General features: G+C 46.2%; 1 protein-coding gene across 4 annotated transcripts in view; it reads left to right on the top strand.

Moving 5' to 3' along the window:
- The first annotated feature begins 1,103 nt into the window (after positions 1–1,103).
- Positions 1,104–19,499, top strand: part of ZCCHC2 (zinc finger CCHC-type containing 2) — a 45,823-nt gene continuing 27,427 nt past the window's right edge. For 2 of the 4 annotated variants that reach the window (XM_075744886.1, XM_075744889.1), the window contains exons 1-2: positions 1,107–2,331; positions 17,402–17,513. In XM_075744886.1, coding sequence (XP_075601001.1) covers positions 1,399–2,331; positions 17,402–17,513 — 1,045 coding nt within the window. In that variant the 5' untranslated portion in view covers positions 1,107–1,398. Of the gene's footprint in view, positions 2,332–17,401; positions 17,514–19,499 lie in introns of all 4 variants that reach the window. The other 2 variants (XM_075744887.1, XM_075744890.1) reach the window with 2 other exon arrangements.

Consider the following 19,499-nt stretch of genomic DNA (forward strand, 5'->3'; position numbering starts at 1 on the left):
TGCCATACTTTTTTCTGTAGTATTGCCTGTATTTCCCTACTGTAAAACTGTCTGGTAGAAAGTCATATGATACTGTAACACTAGTAATTTAAAAATGAGACATCTTACAATAGTTTCAGTTGCATTAGAAACGTAAAGGCCCATGGCAGTTATGTTTCTGTAATTAGCATGGTTCCATCGGTGTGGTACAGCTTTGGGCCGGGTCCCGCCAGCTCTGGATAAATCCATGTGCCTCTGCACACCACAGCCCACTCATCAGTCAACGCAGGACCTTATCTCAGGAAAATCTTTTAGCTGGGAGACAGGGAGGTTTGATCCTCGACTGGGCTCAGGTGTAACTGTTGAGCTGTTCCCATTTCCGTGCGTAACTGAGTTCGTGAGGCCGGGCCAGGAGCCAGGCCGCTGACACCGACCCGCCCGGGGCGGAGAGGGGCACGACTCCGTGCCCGCGGTCAGACAGCGCAGCGCACCTCGAACCGCCGCGCTGGGGCCGGGGGAACCGCCCAGCTCAGTCCCCGCGGCCCGCGGTCAAGCGACACCGCTTTGACCTCATAAGGAGGCGGGAAGCAGCCCCAGCCGGGGAAGCGAGGGCCGCCTCACCTCCAGGAGGCCGCGGCCCGAGTGCGAGCGGCAGCGAGTCCTCGGCCCCGGCTCTGCCGGGCGACAGGGAGCGAGCTGAGCTGCTGCGCCCGCGGAGGAGGCAGCCTCCGCCTGCTCACGATCTGGGCGCCGGTGCCGCCGGGCGCAGAGGGGAACCCGGCCCCGGCTCCCCCGCCCAGGCTCGGGCGGGGCGGCTGCTGCAGGCCCGGGCCCACCGCGCGCAGCACACCGCAGCACACCGCCGCGCAGCACCGCCCCGCCCCGCCCCGGCCAGGCCCCGGCGACGGGCGCCGCGCACGCCCGCGAGCGCGCTGACGTCGACGGCACCGATAGGCGGAGAGGCTCGCTCCGCCCGCCCCCTCTCGGCCGTGTTCCCCTGCCCTGCCGCCCCCCCCCCCACCCCGCCGGGAGCTCGGGCTCAGTCCGCGCCGGCCGGGGCCGCGAGCGCCGACGGCCGCCTCCGGCTCTGCGCGCGCGCACGAGGGCCGCCGGGCGCGCGCACAGGCGCTGGGGAAGGGGGGAGGGGGAACCGCTGCGGGAGCCGCAGACGCCGCCGCGAGCGAGGCCCGCCCTGCCCCCACCCTCCCGCCCACTCCCCACGCGCGCACACGCCGGGACCGTTGCCCCTGCGCGCGCCTCTCCCGCGCCGGCAGGGCCGCGGCAGCATGAGCGGCTCTTCCTGACCGCCGGCCGCGCCGCGTCAGTCCCCCGTCCCGTCTCTCCGACCCCGCGCCGCCGGGCAGGGCCCCGTCCCGGAGCCGGGCCCTGTCGGATGCTCGCGTCCCCCCCGTGCCGAGGATGCTGAAGATGAAGCTGCCCCTGAAGCAGACGAGCCACAAGGCGGCGGCGGCGGTGGAAGAGGCGGCAGCCACGGGGCTGGGGCTGAAGGAGCCCGGCGGTGCCCTGGACTGTCACCTCCAGCTGCAGCAGGTGCCCCGGGCGCCGGCCCGCGGGGGCGCCGCCGCGGGAAGGGGGTGCGGGCTGGAGAGGCCGAGCCAGCTGCACGGCTTGGGGCCGGGGCCTGGGCCCGGGCCTGGCCCGCCGCCCCCCCCCGCCGCGCTCACCGCTCCGGGCGGCGGCGGGCCCGGGTCGGCGGCGGCCCGCACCGACAAGGAGACGGTGTACGAGTGGTTTGGGCTGGTGCTGGGCTCGGCGCAGCGGCTGGAGTTCATGGTGGGGCTGCTGGACCTGTGCAACCCGTTGGAGCTGCGGTTCCTGGGCTCCTGCCTGGAAGACCTGGCCCGCAAGGACTACCACTGCCTCCGCGATTCGGAGGCGAAGGCCAACGGGCTCAGCGACCCCGGGCAGCTCGGCGACTTCCGCGACCCGGCTGTGCGCTCCAAGCTCATCGTCTACCTGGCCCTGTTGGGCTCCGAGAACCGCGAGGCCGCCGGCCGCCTCCACCGCCTCCTGCCCCAGGTGGACTCCATCCTGCAGAGCTGCCCGGCGCGGCGGCCCCAAGCGGGCGCTGCCGAGGAGGAGGGGGCCGAGGAGGAGGACGTGATGGTAGTGATGGACGGAGCTGGAGAAAACGGGCAGGCCAGCCTCCCCGCCGCCCAGGGCCTGGGCTTCGGCGCGCAGGAAGAGCTGCTCCTGCTCTTCACCATGGCCTCGCTGCACCCGGCCTTTTCCTTCCACCAGCGGGTCACCCTGCGGGAGCACCTGGAGCGGCTGCGGAGGGCCTTATGCGGGGACCAGGAAGAGGAGGGCTTCGGCCGCCACCAAGCCCAGGTAACGCCGCGTCCTGGTCTCTTCCAGCTGCGCCATCTCATCAGGCGGTTTCCTCCTCCCTCCTTCACCCCCTCCCGATTTTCGAGGAGCTGAGGGCGGCCCCTGCCTTTCCCCGGAGCCCCCCACTGGGATGTGGCCCCTCCTGTCTTGCCTCGCTGCTTGTTCTATTTCTCTCTCCCCCCCCCCCCCCAGCAGTGTAGGCCCCGGCCACCCCCATAGCTGCTGGAGTTTCTAGTACGAATTTCTTGTTGCGACGACGTAACAGTGACTATGACGTAGTAGAATCGGGGAGGGAGGACTTCTTTTTCTAGCCTGCCATGCTTTTTGGAGCACTGCTTTTTGAATCCTGCCTTGCTGGAGCACACGGTGCAGAGTGCGGCTACGGCTTGACTGGGTGCCTTGTATGCTATAGGCCACTGAAGAAGTTGTACTGTCCAGAAGTACAAGCAATAGCTTAACTAAACTTGTAAAAATAATAATAATGCTAGATAGAGACCATACGGACTCTGAAAGAGTGTTCTCTAGAGGTTTAAAACAGTAGAATGCATTGAAATATTTTTTATATGGAACCTGCTCCCCCCGCCCCCCCCCCCCCCCCCCCCCCCCCCCCCCAAATGAGACTTAGGCTTGGACTTGGCAAGGATCAGGGCAGCAGTCAGGGGTTGGCTGCTCTAAGGCTGATTCTCTCTGAAAAGCCATGTTCAGTAATGTGGCGGAAGATGTTTGGGAAGGGGTGGTAATCGTTCTATTAAAGGAGCAAAGGAAAATGTCACAACTGGAGCTTCTGTTCAGAGAAAAACTGGTTTTCTGGGTGCCTGTCAGGAAACAGCAAAGCACATCTTGAAAGCAGATGTGCCACTTGTTGCTAGAACGTGGCTGTCACCGAGAATGAAGATTTTCAGTGAGTGGCACTGAAGCATTCTCCTGTGCAGCAGCTATGTTTAAACTTGGGTTTTCCCCCAGTGCCATTCATTGCTGCCCTCTTCACAAGCGCTGGCTTTAAAATCTGCCCCATATTTATGCAACCAAGGCATCATCTTGGAGCTCTGCAGTTTTTGGTCTATAGATGGCCTCTCCTGCAAAGGGGAAGAAAGGGCTGGAAGATAGGTGTTTATAATGCTGTTCACCTGCACACATGAGGTTTGCATCGGGTACTTAACAGAAAAAGGTACAAAACAGTAAGGGTTGGGGGTTTGGGGTTTTGTTTCTAAGTTTACTTGCAGTGCCGCTCCTAGAAAACTCTTTTACGTTGCCTGCCATGCAAAAGCAATGGCCCTTTTCCTGTTTAGTAAAGATGGGATATGGTCTTGAGGAGTGTTCAGAGGAGATGGGGGTGAATTTCTAAGCCTTTGAATACATCAAGTAAATGCTTGTATCATTTTAAGGCCAAAGCACTTTTGGCAGGTCATAAACTAGCGGGTAGATGTTACAGTACTGAAATCATAATGAATTCATAGCATTAAGTCCAAAAAGTGTTTGTTTTGGCTCTTTGACTTGCATCAAGTCTAGCTCTATCCCAAAATGAATCCTGGAAGTCCATCTTTAGGGGGAAAAGATCGAGTTGCAGGAAGTGGTAAGACTGGACACCGTTGTTGCTGGGTTTGAAGTGCCACTAACTGGAAACATACCTCCTGCCTGAAACTGGCACATCAGTTGTAGCTGCTCAGTGTGTCCCGCCGAATGCATTAGAAGATCAGGCTCTCATGACTACTGGAATTGAAGTCTGTGTTGTGCAGCATTCTGGCTTTGGCATAAAAGCAGCCTTCCAAGTTGTGGTGGTTTTGTTTACTCCGGGGACACCAAGAGACCAGAATCTGCTTGGCTGAACATGCACATCACATATTCCCTAGTCCACGCAGGACTGAAACTACATCCCTTCTGTAGGCTTTTTTTTTCCCTTTCTTAATGGTTAAATTGTAAATACAGCAGAGCCTCTTCTGGGAAATTACGGCTGGCAAGGAACAGAGGGATTGATGGGTTTCTGCTGAGTGTTTTCAGTTCACGTTCACAGGGGTAGTGGTGGGACCCTCGCAGGTAAGATGCTAGAGGAAATGGAGTTAGTAGCACGGTTAAAGACTTCCCTGGCAAAACGTAGCTGTACTTTTAAATTGGATTTGATTTAAAATCCTGTCGGGCGTCCACAGGCTTTTTATCCTCCTTTAATCTCTGAAATTTAAGTGCCTTCAGGGCTTTGAATTTGTGAACTAAAACGGTTCATAAAGACCTCTTTGAATTTTTCTTGGGCTGGCCCCGGGTCAGAAGGGCTGGGCTCCCTCTTAGGCTATAACCGGCTCTGTGGCCGTGCAGGCAGCGGCCGCGCAGCACACGCAGCTTTTCCTCCCGCCCTTGTGATGCTCGCCGTGCCCTGGGCCGTGCCCCCAGGGCCAGCCCGCCGTCCGCCTTGCTGCCGCCCCTCACGGCGGCACGGGAAATGCCCGGAGCAGGCGGTTCCTGTCACGTTTTGCAATGGCCGCACCTGGAAGGAGTACTTGAACTTTCTCTTCCCCTATTAAATAGGGACAGCCACGTTCTGCGGGGGCAGAAGAACCGATAAGGGGCGGGGGGGGGGGGGGGAACCCCAACACAAAGAGCACCGTAACGGCCCGGAGGCCTCTCCCCTTTCCCGGCCTGAGAACGGCCGGGGGGAGGGGGTGACCTCTCGCTTTGTTTGCGGGGAGGAGGGATCGATCATGGTGCGTCCCCGCCCCCTGAGGGCACAGCCCCTGCTCCCCTCGGCCCTTCCGCCGCCATCCCGGTGGAGGCGAAGGGGCAGGTCCCCCCGACGAGCCGCTCCGCGAGACCCCTCCTCGAGCAGGGATCCGGTGACTAATGGTCACGGCTGCTTCCCGCCCCCAGTCAAGATGGCGGCGGCGGAGCCTGCGCTCCTGGTCACGTGCCCGCAGGGCGGTTTCCTCTCGGTCCCGCCGGGGGAGGGGACGCGCCCTCTGTTGCATAACGAGAACGGTCTCGGTCGTTCCGCACCCACGTAGCGGCGCCCGGTCCCGCCGCCCCGGGGGTTGGAGGGGGCCCGCGCTCCCGGCCGACCAATGGGAGGGAGGAGGAAAGCCCCGCCGCCCCCCTCCCTCGCGCGCCGCCGGGGCCCCGCCGCGCCCGTTCGGGTCCGTGGTGCGGGGAGCTGTCCCTGCCCGGAGCGCTGGAGATCCCGCGGCCCTGTTGCTGGTGGGAGAAGCCTGGGGCGTGGGAACACCCTGGGGCAAGGCTTGGCCGCAAGTGCGGCCTGTCCCGAGAGGGGCTGTGGTGTGCCTGGTTTATCGAACAGATAAACCACAGGAGAAGTTCTGTGCTGAGAAGCTGCCAGCTCAGCTCTGGTCTTCCTTAATGGTCTTCTGAACAGCCTGAAGATGGTAGGAGAGCTGTTGTTCACATCACCCATGAAATAATAGGTGCCTGTGGCAAGCAATGGCAATGTGAAATCAACCTACAGAGGTGATGGAGTTCAGACCTGGAATTGAACGGGGTAGTTTTATTTGTCAAGTTTAGATTCTGAATTCCTTAGGGTAAGGCCTGTGTTACTGCATGTGCCGTATCTAACAAAATGGCTTGGTTTGAGGCATCAAGGAGCTATAACATGTAGCTGTAATGAACAACATAGCACAAGAGGCTCACCTGCAAAGAATTTGTAGGTGATTTACTAGAACATAAAGAAGTTTACTTTTTTCCCATGATTGGGATTATGTTTTCTGGATAGAATCTGTGCTGTCTGATAAGATTGAGCTTACATTAAAATTGCTTTTGACAAAGGATTAATAGGATTGCTGCTCTTTTTTGGTCTCCTATTTTAATGATCCTTTAAGAACTTAACATTTGTTAGTGATACATTTTAACAGATTTGGCTGATAAATTCAAAAGTTGTAGGAGATAGGACTGCTGGAATGGGATGGGCAGAAGTAGATTGCCTTATAATGGCATAAACTTTGTTTCTTTAAGAAAGTGTTCTGAAATACTTTTGGTTTTACTTAAGGTAGAAACACTTGATACTATTTGCAGATTTTTAAATGAAAGTGTAGTTTCTAATAGCTTTTGGGAAAAAAAGTCATTGGTACATTAAGCTGTGCAGAATGTGAACATTGAATCTAAAGCTGAAGTATAAGAATAAATCAGCAGCATTCACATCTGTAGTCATAGAACAAGCATTCATGTGCAAAGAGTCTGCTGGTACCACTATATATATTGGTTTAAGTAACAGAACACATAGCTTAATTCTTGTGTTGATTATATTTGTTTCATAAGGGCATCAGTGTCAAAGCTTCTATAGGTACATCAGTGATAAAAGGAAGACTAGGGAAAATGTGGGCCCTGTCCAGAAGGAAATGGGAGACCTGCTTACCCAGGATATGGGGAAGGCTGAGGTACTTAACAACTTTTTTGCCTCAGTCTTCACCAGCAAGTGCTCTAGCCACACCACCCAAGTCATAGAAGGCAAAGGCAGGGACTGGGAGAATGAAGAAGCACCCACTGTAGGAGAAGATGAGGTATGAGACCATCTAAGGAACCTGAAGGTGCACAAATCCGTGGGACCTGATGAGATGCATCTGTGGGTCCTGAGGGAACTGGCAGATGAAGTTGCTAAGCTGTTATCCATCATATTTGAGAAGTCGTTGCAGTTTGGTGAAGTTCTCACTGACTGGAAAAGGGGAAACATAACCTCCATTTTTAAAAAGGGAAGAAAGGAAGACAGAACTACAGGCCGGTCAGTCTCACCTCGGTGCCCAGCAGGATCATGGAGCAGATCCTCCTGGAAACTATACTCAGGCACGTGGAAAATAAGGAGGTGATTGGTGACAGCTAACATGGCTTCACTAAGGGTAAATCGTGCCTGACAAATTTGGTGGCCTTCTACGACAGGGTTACAGTGTTGATCGATAAGAGGAGAGCAACTGATGTCATCTACCTGGAGTTGTGCAAAGCACGACATCCTTGTCTCTAAATTGGAGAACATGGATTTGATGGATGGACCACTTGGTGGATAAGGAATTGGCTGAATGGTCACGCTCAGAGTTGCGGTCAATGGCTGGATGTCCGAGTGGAGCCCAGTGACAAGTAGCATTCCTCAGGGGCCGGTACTGGGACTGGTGCTGTTTAACATCTTTGTCAGCGACATGGACAGTAGGATTGAGTGCACCCTTAGCAAGTTTGCTGATGACACCAAGCTGTGTGGTGCGACTGACACGCTAGAGGCAAGGGATGCTGTCCAGAGGGACCTCGACAGGCTTGAGAGGTGGGCCCGTGCAAACCGCATGAAGTTCAAGAAGGCCAAGTGCAAGGTCCTGCACATGGGTCAGGGCAATCCCAAGCACAACTGCAGGCTGGGTGGAGAATGGATTGAGAGCAGCCCTGAGGAGAAGGGGGTGTTGGTTGATGAGCCAGCAATGTGCACTTGCAGCCCAGAAAGCCAACCATATCCTGAGTTGCGTCAGAAGAAGCATGACCAGCAGGTCGAGGGAGGTGATCCTGCCCCTCTACTCTGCTCTTGTGAGACCCCACCTGGAGTACTGTACCTAGCTCTGGGGTCCTCAGTGCAAGAAAGACATGGAGCTGTTGGAGCGAGTCCGGAGGAGGGCCACAAAGATGATCAGAGGGCTGGAGCACCTCTCCTAGGAGGGCAGGCTGAGAGAGTTGGGGTTGTTCAGCCTGGAGAAGAGAAGGCTCTGGGGAGACCTTACAGCAGCCTTCCAGTACCTAAAGGGGGCCTACAGGAAAGCTGGAGAGGGACTGTTTACAAGGGCATGGAGTGATAGCACAAAGGGTAATGGCTTTAAACTGAAAGAGGGTCGATTTAGATCAGATGTTAGGAAGAAATTCTTTACTGTTAGAGTGGTGAGGTAACAGTATAGGTTGCCCAGAGCGATTGTGGCTCCCCCCTCCCCTGGAAGTGTTTAAGGCCAGGTTGGATGGGGCTTTGGGCAATGTGGTCTAGCAGAGGGTGTCCCTGCCCATGGCAGGGGGGTTGGAACTAAATTGTCTTTGGGGTCCCTTCCAACCCAACCCATTCTATGAGTCTATGACTTTATTGCCTATCTTGCTCCATCCCATCCAAGATCTGAGATCAGAATGCTGAAACACTGCAGGTCTGAGTATGTGCTAACATAATAAATGTGACTTGTGTTAGATGCTAGGACATTTAATCAGGCATACTTGACAGTAATAGAACTAAAGTTCTGTTGAAATAAGCAATCTCCTGGAGATAATGGTTTGCTGAATAGTATTCTAATTAGCTGGCTGGAGGATTCGTTACAGAAAAAGTCTCTACTTACAAAGGGAAAGTTTCTATTTACAGAGTATTTTTCTTAGCTTCTATTTATAGGATATTTTGTCTACAAATTAGAAGAGTGCTTTTATGATTGATCTTCAGTTATTTGCAGCAGAACAAGGTAGGAGAACTTAATTTTAGAAACTAAGAGCTTTGTCTGTAGGAACAAAAATACAGGCAATCCCATTTTGAAGCTGCAGTGTACTCTTTTTAGTGTCTTAAGAGTACAAGGGAAAGTGTGTCTTCAGAGCCTGGTTTAAATAAGAGACAGAAAGATTAAAAAATATCATTTTACTCCTGCCAAAGATCTTTTAAATGGTGGTATGCTCCAGGAAAATACTGATGGTTTACAAGTTTTGCATACTGAGGTAAAAAGTATTCTGGCTCCCTCCGTGAACCAACACCCTTGTTTCTGAATAGGAATTTCTCTGACTCCAAACAGGAGTTAAGGATTTCCAGAAACATTACTGGAAGTCTTCTGGAAAGGAAGTCCTAACTACATAAAAGACAATGCCTAAAATGAAAGACTTCTGTCTAAACGTGCATGCTAATGCTTCAGGAAATTACGGAGTAAAAACTTTAACTTCTCTCAGTTGTTCTGGTCATTCAGCTCTAAATAGGAGGTGTTAGGACAAGACAAGTTTGTAGCCTTACCCAGTCCTTTATACCAGGGTTAATCAGCCTCGCTGTTTTACATGCCACTTTCTTCTCCAACATATTAAATGAGCACTGGGGGAAGTGAAAATATACCCATTACTTCCTAATGCTTGCATTTAGATTACTGTTGTTTAGCTGTGGTCCCATTTTCAGTGCTGCCCAATGTTGACTTATTTGTAGATAGCAGCATCTCACTGGGCTTGGAGTACTGAGGACTCTCAGCTCTTTCTAAAAAATCTACAGAAAAAAGTGCAGACAGCAGCAGTAAGATGGCTGTATCTATGAAACCACTCAAGTCTGTAGGATTCTGTCTACTTAAATCTCTGTCACCTCACTTACTTGCCCATATCAGTGTCTAGTTGCCCTAGAAAACACTGCAGTTGATTTTCATTAACTATAATTAATACTAAATATTTACTTTTCCTCCAAGGCTTCGTGAATTTCTGTAGTATCCTCTAATACTTTCAGAGACCAAGGCTTGCAGAGGACAAGCTCAGAGATCTGGCTGGAAACTGCATTCCTTCGTGAGCTTCTTGCCTTTCCTCAACCTCTTAATCTTGTCCTTTTTGGGAAAAGAAAGTAAAAATACTTTTAATAGTGAAAAGAGATTTAATGCCTTGGGAAGTCTCTTAAGAGTGAGATAAGAACATAACAGAGGGATTTTCTGTTATTTGGAACTGCCATACATGAAAGAATACTTTCAAACTATGCTGCTTAGACCTCTTGAGTTCAAGGATTGCACAAAATGACATATTACCCTCTGCCAGTAGTTAAAAGTAGTAATGAAGGCATCATCTCTTCTCAGTATTGATTGTATTTCAGTGAACCACTCTTAAGGGACAAATGTTTTTTAAAATCATTCTGTCACTCTAGGCCACTGTGAGAATAATTTTTGTATCAGTCTGAAAATTACATTCAGGTAATTTTCTTCTTATTCAACAGACAATTGTAACAGTACTGAAGTTACACAAACTTGGATGAACAACCAACTGGCGATGCAGTAACGTTCGATCTGTTGCATTGCTGGCTTTAGCTTCAAGTTTTTACTTTGTCATGGGCTAGCTAGGTTAGACTGTAACTGTGGTTTAAGTCCAGTTAAAAGCTCAGATACAGATGAGGCCTAGAGAAAGAACATGCTGTGTTTCTAGCAAACACAAGGTGTGGTATTCCCCCACCACTGTAAATCATTGCTGTAGCTGACATGTCAGGTACTTCAAGTGTAATTGCCACAGGCCTTGATAGCTGAAGTTGTTAATACTGCGTAAGAGGTTGGTATGCCCTTTGTCTCAAAATTATCATGATTTCACAGTCCTACAAGTTAGTCAACATGTGATTGCTGAAGTTGTCATATGGTGTGCTTTTCCTCTCTGAATCAGCTGATGTTTTTTCAAAAGGTTTCTGTCTCCCTCATAGTGTTTTGTTTCTGCCTCTTACAGGTTAGCTCTTAAAATAGTTTCACAAAACAAATATGCCTTAAAGTACTCTTGGGCAACTGTGTGTTCTCTCTGTGCAGTCCAGCTTACCAAATACAAGCTAATAGGACAGTTGCATGTTATCCATTTGAATCATATGCTCAGCCAGTCAGGCTTTTATTGCACTTATTATGGGATTTTATGTCTGGTCAGAGAACTGCAAAATCACTGAGGTTGGCTGGGACCTCTGGAGGTAACCTTATCCACCACCTCCCCCTGCTCAAGCAGGGCCACCTGGAGCCATGGATGCCCAGGACCATGTCCAGATGGCTTTTGAGTATCTCCAAGGATGGAGACTCCACAGCCTCTCTGGGCAACCTGTGCCAGTGCTCAGTCACCTTGATCGTGAAAAAGTGTTTCCTGATGTTCAGAGGGAATCTCCTGTGTTTCAGCCTGTGCCCATTGCCTCTTGGCCTGTTGCTGGGCACCACCTGGCTCCATCCTCTTTGCACCCTCCCTTCAGATGTGTACATATATACATATACATATACATACATTTTTATATGTATAGGTCCTTTTCTGCAAAGCTGCTTTCTAGCTGGTTAGGCCCCAGCTTGTGTGGTGCCTGTAGTTGTTCTTCCCCAGGTGCAGGACTTTGCACTTCCCCTTGTTGAACTTCATGAGGTTCTTGTCAGCCTATTTCTCTTGCCTGTGATTCTGTGTGGAATAAGCATTATTCTTCTGGAGGTTGATTCTGCATGTGAAAAGATAACGAGGAAGCATTTAAGTTGTTTGTTGGCTGTGGACAAAAAAGAGATCGTTTGGTAGATTTTTGTGGTCTTAGATCTTGAGGCCGATTCTGTTCTTAGTCTTGTAGGACAGCTCTCTGCATCTCAAATCAAATCGGACAGTGCCATTGCGTAGTTCAGAGCTTGCAAACTGAAGCGTAAGTGAAGCGGTAATGTCAGTTGGGCAATTGTCTTCAGTCTTGATCTTGCATTTGGCTAGCAGCTTGTCTAAGACAGTAGTGGATTTTTTGCATGGGAGACAATCTGTTGTAACAACAGTAGTCAATGTTAAACAGATTTTGAAGCATTGCTGCCCTGTATGTTTGCATTTGTGAGTATTAAATGCATGTGCTGGATTTCCATTTAAGTATAAGATGACGTGGATATTCTATCTGTATATCCAAGCAACAGCAAGAATTAGGTGATAGGGTGCAGATACAGTTGCACACAGCCTTGATGAAGGCTTCCTCTTTGCTGCTGCTGTCATCAAGAGGGTTCAGCAGCACATATGTGCAGTTTCAGCTGAATCTTGCTTCTTGAGAGGTGGTGTTTAGCCTTTGTGCTAATGTAGCTGTATAGCTGTGTGTCACATATGATAGCTATGTATCTGCATATCACAGTTGTGAAGCAATAAGGGTGGTAAGCTGGTAAGGATTGTTTTAAGCAAATCATGGCTTTGATCTTGTAACTGGCACCACATCTATTAATGATTATTCTGACATCACTCCAGTTTCTCTAAGGTACAGATGCTGTAGTTGATAACTCGTGATCATGAGTTAGACCTTGATTCTTCCAAGATGCCTTCTTTCATCTGGTTTTGTTTGCCAGTTCCCACTTGTACAGGAATGAGTGAGCTGTGCCAGTTTACATCTGCACAGCCTGCAAGGCTAAGTAGCGCTGTCCCTAACAGCACATTTACTGATGTCTTGCAGAAAAATAAGCTTTCATATTTGGGCATGTAGAACTAATCAAGCTGTCCAGCTGCTGTAAACAGGTTTCCCTTGTTAGTGCTCATCAAAGCTGATGCATGAATAGTTCTTTTATGAAAGTGCAGTGCAACCATCAGAAGACTTATGTGCATTAGTCATTTGCTCATAATGATTAATAGGCTATCCAGTAACAGATTTCATTACATATTGCCAAACCAATACCAGCATGACATTTTTTGATCAGCCATCTACGTTAAAAGAAGGCAGAGTTTGGACATCTGTCACATGTAGACTAGCTGTGATTTGCTCAGCTCACATATGTTAGTTATACATAGCAACATCCTTCCGAGCAGGAGGGCTCTCCAATTTAGACATTTGGTGCTTGTCTTTACAGTCCTAGGAAACATCTCAAGTGATAGGTGGGTTTTTTTTTTAATATGGTACTTGCTTTCAACCATATGAGGAAAGATATCTTGGTTACAAGACTCTGATTGAGATTGTGAGAACAGACAATTTTTAGAGCACACTCTTAGTTCATTTCACTTTCAAGAAGAAATGTAGTTAATCCTCTAGTCCATCACAAAGATCTGTGTGATTATCAAATTAATTATCTGGCAGCTGGTTTGGGGCCACCTACATTTCTTGCTTCACTGTATTTTAATCATTAGCAGCAGCACTGTGAGCTGCAGTGAATCCTTGCATATGAAAGCCTGACAGTGACAAAGGCTTATGCAAGAATTAACCTTACACTTGCATGTGTTATGTGAATACATTTTATTCATTGATAGGAAACGACTAGCACAATTAGCGCTATACAGCATGACCATCCACGGGAGCTCCTTGGCTGCATACCCAGTTTTAAAGGACTTGTGTTTGTGGTGTGACTGGTACCAGGTAACAACCCACAATGCCACTCTTAAAATTCATTGGGCCTCCAGACTGCCTAGACTTTCCGGTCACTTGCATGCTAGAGTTGTCTGCTCTGACAATGCCATTTGTATTCTAGTTACTTGTGTTGTATTTATGACTGTCACAGTAGTTAACAACAAATGTGAAGAGTTGTTGTGCAGCTTAAGATAGGATCTGGAGCTGGCATGGAAACAACCCTTTCAGGCTGTAAGGTAAAGCTATGACTGCCCTGGATTACCCTCCTGCGTTCTACTAGGTATTGTGAAAGCTATCATTCACAGAACACACGCAGTACATACTACTGGTTTAACTTTCTAGGTGAAGAACTTTCCAAGTGAATAAATTATGAACTTTCCAACGGTTACAATGATTTATAAAATCATTGATGTCAGGACGTGTTTACATACAGGTTTGAACCATGTAATATTTTGCAATTTAGAGGGAGCCTTCAAATGTGGATGTAGTTCACCTGGTACAGAATGCTGCCATGGATAGAAAAGTAACCAACCGCTCTAGAATTATTCTCTGCAAAATATTTGAACACTGTTACAAAGATGATATATATGCAAGGCAAGAAGCAGTTTTCTAGTATTAGGAGGTGTAGCAGTAATATTTAATGCTTCTTTGACATGAACTGAGCAGAATATATCTTTGAAGTAAATCTTATTTCCACACTTCTCTTTTAAAAACTGCTCATAATTTCTTGGGCTACTTAACTAGCAATTATTTATTAGAATAAACTGTAATTTATTTTTCCATTAATCAGAACAAATAGCCTGACTTTGAATGCAAAAGAAGGTCTGAGTTTTTAAATTTGATTGGTTTTAGATCCATTTGTGAATTTTTTAAAAAAAAGTAATTGATTAGGTGGAAGTCTCAGCTTGTTCCTTAAAATGAAAAAAACACTGCCTTCAGCTCTTAGAGTCATGATTTCAGAGGTGGAAAAAGACATCTTAGAAAAATAAAACGAATAGTCTAAGAGCCTCTGTCAGAGTTAATCCAAATGTCTGTCGTCTTCTGTATGCAGTGTGGAAGAAAGGTATCAAAGCTGCTTTTGGCAAAGCATCTGGCTGTAGTTTAAGGAAGACCTTACTTCTGCCAGAGAATTGACATTGATCTTCTCTAGAAATCTTGAGTCAGTTGTTTGATTTCATGTCAGGAAGACATTCACTCTCATACCAAACTATGGGCTAAACTTGACAGCTTATGTAGTTTGGACACAGCCAGTTAATTATAGTAGTAGTGCTTTTTGTGGACAGTCTTAAATGAATCACAGTTTTAACAGGGTAACTTTAATGCTCAAATGCCAACAGTTTTGTGAATAATGCATGACCAGGAGTTAACACTTATGTACTTGGGTTTGGTTATGTCCACAGTTGTTATGAAATGTCTGACAAAACAGTATCAATGGGAGTCTTGAGGAGATCTGAAAGTGGCTCTCTGCAGAGCATGCTTATGATTTTTTTCTTAATTTATTTTATTAAACTAAACTTGCAAATTTGCTAAAGCTGTTAAAATGCTACCTCATTGGTATACAGCTATTTTCCTTTCTTATTCCAAATCTTTACATAGTGCTCATAATTTATTAGAAGTTTGAAGCATGAAATACTGTTTTGATCAGTTAAGTTTGCTGAGATTGTTTAGAGAGTAACTAGAAACTTGTGTGAGTTTTATCTTGAGGAAACAAAGCATATTCTATATTTTAAGTCTGATTGCTTTGAAACCTGAAATTACTGACACTCAGTGTAGAACACAAAGTGACACTGATTTAGATGAAACAGCTAGAATGTTGTTCTGTTCCTCAGACCATCTGTAGTGCAGTCTAAAGACACATAGATGTTTGCATGCTAATTGTGTTCTGCTGCTAATGTGACTGATGAAAGTTAGATTAACGCTATATCCAGGGCAGGCTTCATGTCTGTATACTTACTGGGTCCTAAATGAGTTGAGTGTATTGTTAGGAGTTGCCACAGTTTGTACCCACGCTGTAGGTGATGTGAAACTGGTTTAGTAAGATGAAGCAAGCCTTAGTTGGTACATCTCTCAAATCTGAAGAAGTTCATTGAAGAATTCACAAACTGCCAGGGGATTCCGATGTCTTTTGACACTTCTGTGCTTCCTCATTCTGGTCTGCCTGTTGTGACAGTCTTGCGGTCCTCTGTACCAAACAAGGTAACTAGTCTTGGCTGCTGATTTGTCTCATTGCATTGCACAAGTCCTTCAGGGAAAAAAATAACCACTTGTATTCTGTCACTTATTTCCAGAATCTTATGCTTCCTATATTTAAAAATAAGAGTACTGTCTTAAGATTTATATTTTTCCTTCACTCATCTTTTATGAAGGTCTTTCAGTGGAACAATATTCTTCATCCTGAATGAGCAGAACAGACTTTGAATTTTCTATAGTATATATAGTATACATCTACTCCAAAAGTATCCATTTCTCCCAGGAATTTTGTTTTCTAGAGCTACTAATAAGATAGATGTTTGTTTACCTTCTAGTTTTCATGCAAACCAGTTGCTAAATATTTGTGGTGCATTGAATGTCCTCTATTTAACTTCTTTTGAAAGCTTTCCCAAGAAAATTGCCCTCTGTTTTAGCTTCCAGTGCTTAATAAAAAACAGTATTTGGTTGATTTGTGGTGCTAAACAGAGAACCAGCTTCCCTCTCCCTTTGCGCTGCTACCATCAATATGGTATTTGCATATTGATGGCATTTAGGTACTTCATAAGCTCACGTTATACTACTTGTTACAGATAAATAGAGGTACCTCACTTAAAATAGATTAATCCAGACACTTGCTAGTAACTTTTAGTATTTCCTGCTTCTTTGTGGATGTATCTTTTTCAGGCAATGTGTCATTTCCTTGAAATATGGAACTACACTTGTCAACTGGCATCTAAAATCATTAGATTTTTAAAAACATTTCTGAATTTTAGCTTGATTGGTCAGTTTGGGTTTTTAACAAGACCTTGTCATTAAAGAACATGTAAATTAACACATTAATGTTGTATCTTAATTTGGGGAAAAATACATAGGCTCTTATTACCCTAGAGAAACCACTTGAAGTCCATGCTCATCTAATACTTTTCTGTAGTTTATCGTTGTTATCCTAGTTTGTTCTTTCTTCACTTACATATCTGTCCATGTTATCTATGTTGTATGATTTCATAGAATCATAGGATCATTTTGGTTGGAAAAGACCTTTAAGATTGGGTCCAACCATAAACCTAGCACTGCCAAGTCCACCACTAAACCACGTCCCTAAGCACCAGTCGTCTACGCGTCTTTTAAATACCTCCAGGGATGGTGAATCCTCCTTTTCTCCAGGCTAAACCACCCCAGTTCCCTCAGCTGCTCCTCACAAGACTTGTTCTTTAGACCCTTCACCAGCTTCGTTGCTCTTCTTTGGACACTCAAGCACCTCAGCTTCCTGTTCTGTCCCTCCTTATGTACTGTATTAAAACAATAGTAATTCTTGGCATATAATTTTGAAGTCTGCAGGCAAATGTGGAGGGAAATGAGCTCTCATGAAAGAGAGGGTGATGGTGGCAGCTGGTTGCATTCTGAATGTTTAGTTGGTAAGAGGTACGTGGATTTAGCTGTTAGGACCGTATGTCCTGAGAGACTGTCCAAACAGTTGTTTATGATTTCCTACATAGAAGAGGTGGCAGGCTGAAGATACAGGACATGAATATAATTGAGGAGAATATATTTAGAGTGTAGTGAGTAGATGACTTCACAGGTTAGTAGTTGAAAGAGTTCATACTACAGTAAATTAGCAATGAAGTTCTGAGTGAATGACTTTAAATTGTCCAGCTTGAGATATCCTAAAGGCATGTGATCTGTCCCTCTACCCTGTTCTGTTTTTAAAATAAATTCAGTGAAACATTGCAGGTTATAGCTGACATTTATTAAATAAATAAGAAAGTAAGAACTGAAATGGCTAATGACCACCTTTTTGCCACTGTCAAGAGCTTCAGTTTTTTCTCCTGTAGAATGCAAAATAAGGAACTTTATTTTTGTAATTTGTGCTGTTTAGAGCAAGCTTTGATAATAATATGGTCTATTAAGACACTTCTGTTTTTTTCCTTCTCAATTTAGAATGACTTTTCCCATAGTGACTGCATGTCAAGTAATGAGACCAGTTTGCTAGAACGAACCACAGCACCTCATGATGGACTACCAATGACTTCCCATAGACCTCAGCGAGAAGGTATGTTGTCTGAGATTTCTTTTGAGGAACACTTTAAGGGTTTGGTTTTTTTTTTTTTTTGAACGCTAAACTCTCCTGGAGTTGTAGAAATCTTGAATCTGCCTTGCTATACATCTGAATGAGAAACTGCAGTGCTTGGTAAGTATAATAACTTCTCTGCTGCCTACTGGGTCTTTTCTTTGTTATAACAAGTTGTCATACTTGTTAGCTGCTAACTGTTAGTGACTGCATGCATGAAAATTGATTGCATTAGTTAGCTGTTAACTATTAGTGACTGCATGCACGAAAATTGATTGCAAATGGGCTTCCTCATGAAAAAAGAGGTGGGATTTGGGAGAAAACAAGAAACTTTAATGTAATTGTATTAATGGTGTTAAGATTTTTGAAGCAAAACTAAACATGAAGATACTGTGAAACAGTGGAGAGCTTTTGCTACTTGATTCAGTTGTATTTGATTAGTCTTGAAAACCAAAGAAATAAACCCCACGTATTAGAAAGTTTTTCAGTAGTGGTAGTTTGGAGAAGTGAGAGGATTTCCATAGAAGTGAGTCTTCTTTTGGCTCTGTATGGGAGACTGAGAACAAGGCTTCAGAGTGTAAACAGAACTCTTCCATGCAATTCCAGCACAGTCTTTTTTCTCTTTGAAGAAATGAGCATTATTGAAAACAGATTTATTCTTACCCTTTATTCTCCAATATGGTTAGAGAATCACTTGTCTGCTCAAAATTAGTCAACGCTATCCGATAGCGAAGAGCTGGCAATCTGGGAAAACTATTGCTATTCCTTTTGTCCTCATAAACGTCCTTTTGTCTCTACTGTGGAGATTTAATTACACTTTGAAGACAGGCAATTTGAGAGTTTTAATTCCTTGCAAAAAAACACAGAGAAAGATTATGGCAGATTACAGACAACAAACCTGTTTCAAATCCTTTTACAGAGTTCAAAGTGTTCATATCCACAAATTAGAAACATAAAAAGGAGACTGTCTTTAGCAACACTCTTGATTTAAGTAACAGAAGCACAGAAAAGTTGAATAATTGAATCTAGCGAAGAGCTTAAATACTTCTTAGCATTTGTATTACCATAGATAGAAACTACAGTGAAGGACCAGAATCATTTTGTGATATTTGTTATATAGGTATGTGATAGAGAGTCCCCGCTACAGAAATCTCTTTACTGGGTTAGAAATAGCACTGATAGTAAAAAATGTTTTTTATTCTTAGCTGTGATGAATATGATTTTTAGAAATCTTAACTTATACTTGCAATAGAAGCAGTGTCATGTTGTTGTGGTTTAGCCCGGCAGAAAGCTAAATGCCACGCAGCCATTCACTCCGTCTCCCCTGCAGTGGGATGAAAGAGAGAATTGCGGGGGGAGGTAAAATTTGTGGGTTGAGATAAATACAGTTTAATAGGACAGAAAATTAAGGAATAATAACAATACAACAAAACAAGTGATGCACAATGCAATTCCTCACCACCTGCTGACTGATGCCCAGCCAGTTCCCAAGCAGCAGCCCCCTTGGCCAGTTTTCCCCCCCAGTTTATGTACAGAGCCTGATGTCATATGATATGGAATATCCCTTTGGCCAGTTTGGGTCGTCTGTCCTGGCTGTGTCCCCTCCCAGCTTCTTGTGCACCCCCAGCCTCCTTGCTGGCAGGGCAGTATGAGAAGCTGAAAAGTCCTTGACTGCTTGGCAACAACTAAACCATCAGTGTGTTAACATTATTCTCAGCCTAAATCCAAAACACAGCACTATACCAGCTGCTAGGAAGAAAATTAACTCTTTCCCTGCCAAAACTAGGATACATGTATACATGCTTGACTTAATTGTCCTGAATGCATGTGTTGTGTCCAAAGTAAATTCAGAGATGTAACATGCCTCATTGGCTTATATATTCAAACATTTCTTCTCAGTCTAGCCATTTAGGATATTTAAAATGTGATTGTGGAAACAAAATTTTAAAGTGGTCTGTTGAAACTGTG

The sequence above is a fragment of the Balearica regulorum genome, chromosome 2 (genome assembly GCF_011004875.1).
Source record: "Balearica regulorum gibbericeps isolate bBalReg1 chromosome 2, bBalReg1.pri, whole genome shotgun sequence".
NCBI classification, from domain to species: domain Eukaryota; kingdom Metazoa; phylum Chordata; class Aves; order Gruiformes; family Gruidae; genus Balearica; species Balearica regulorum.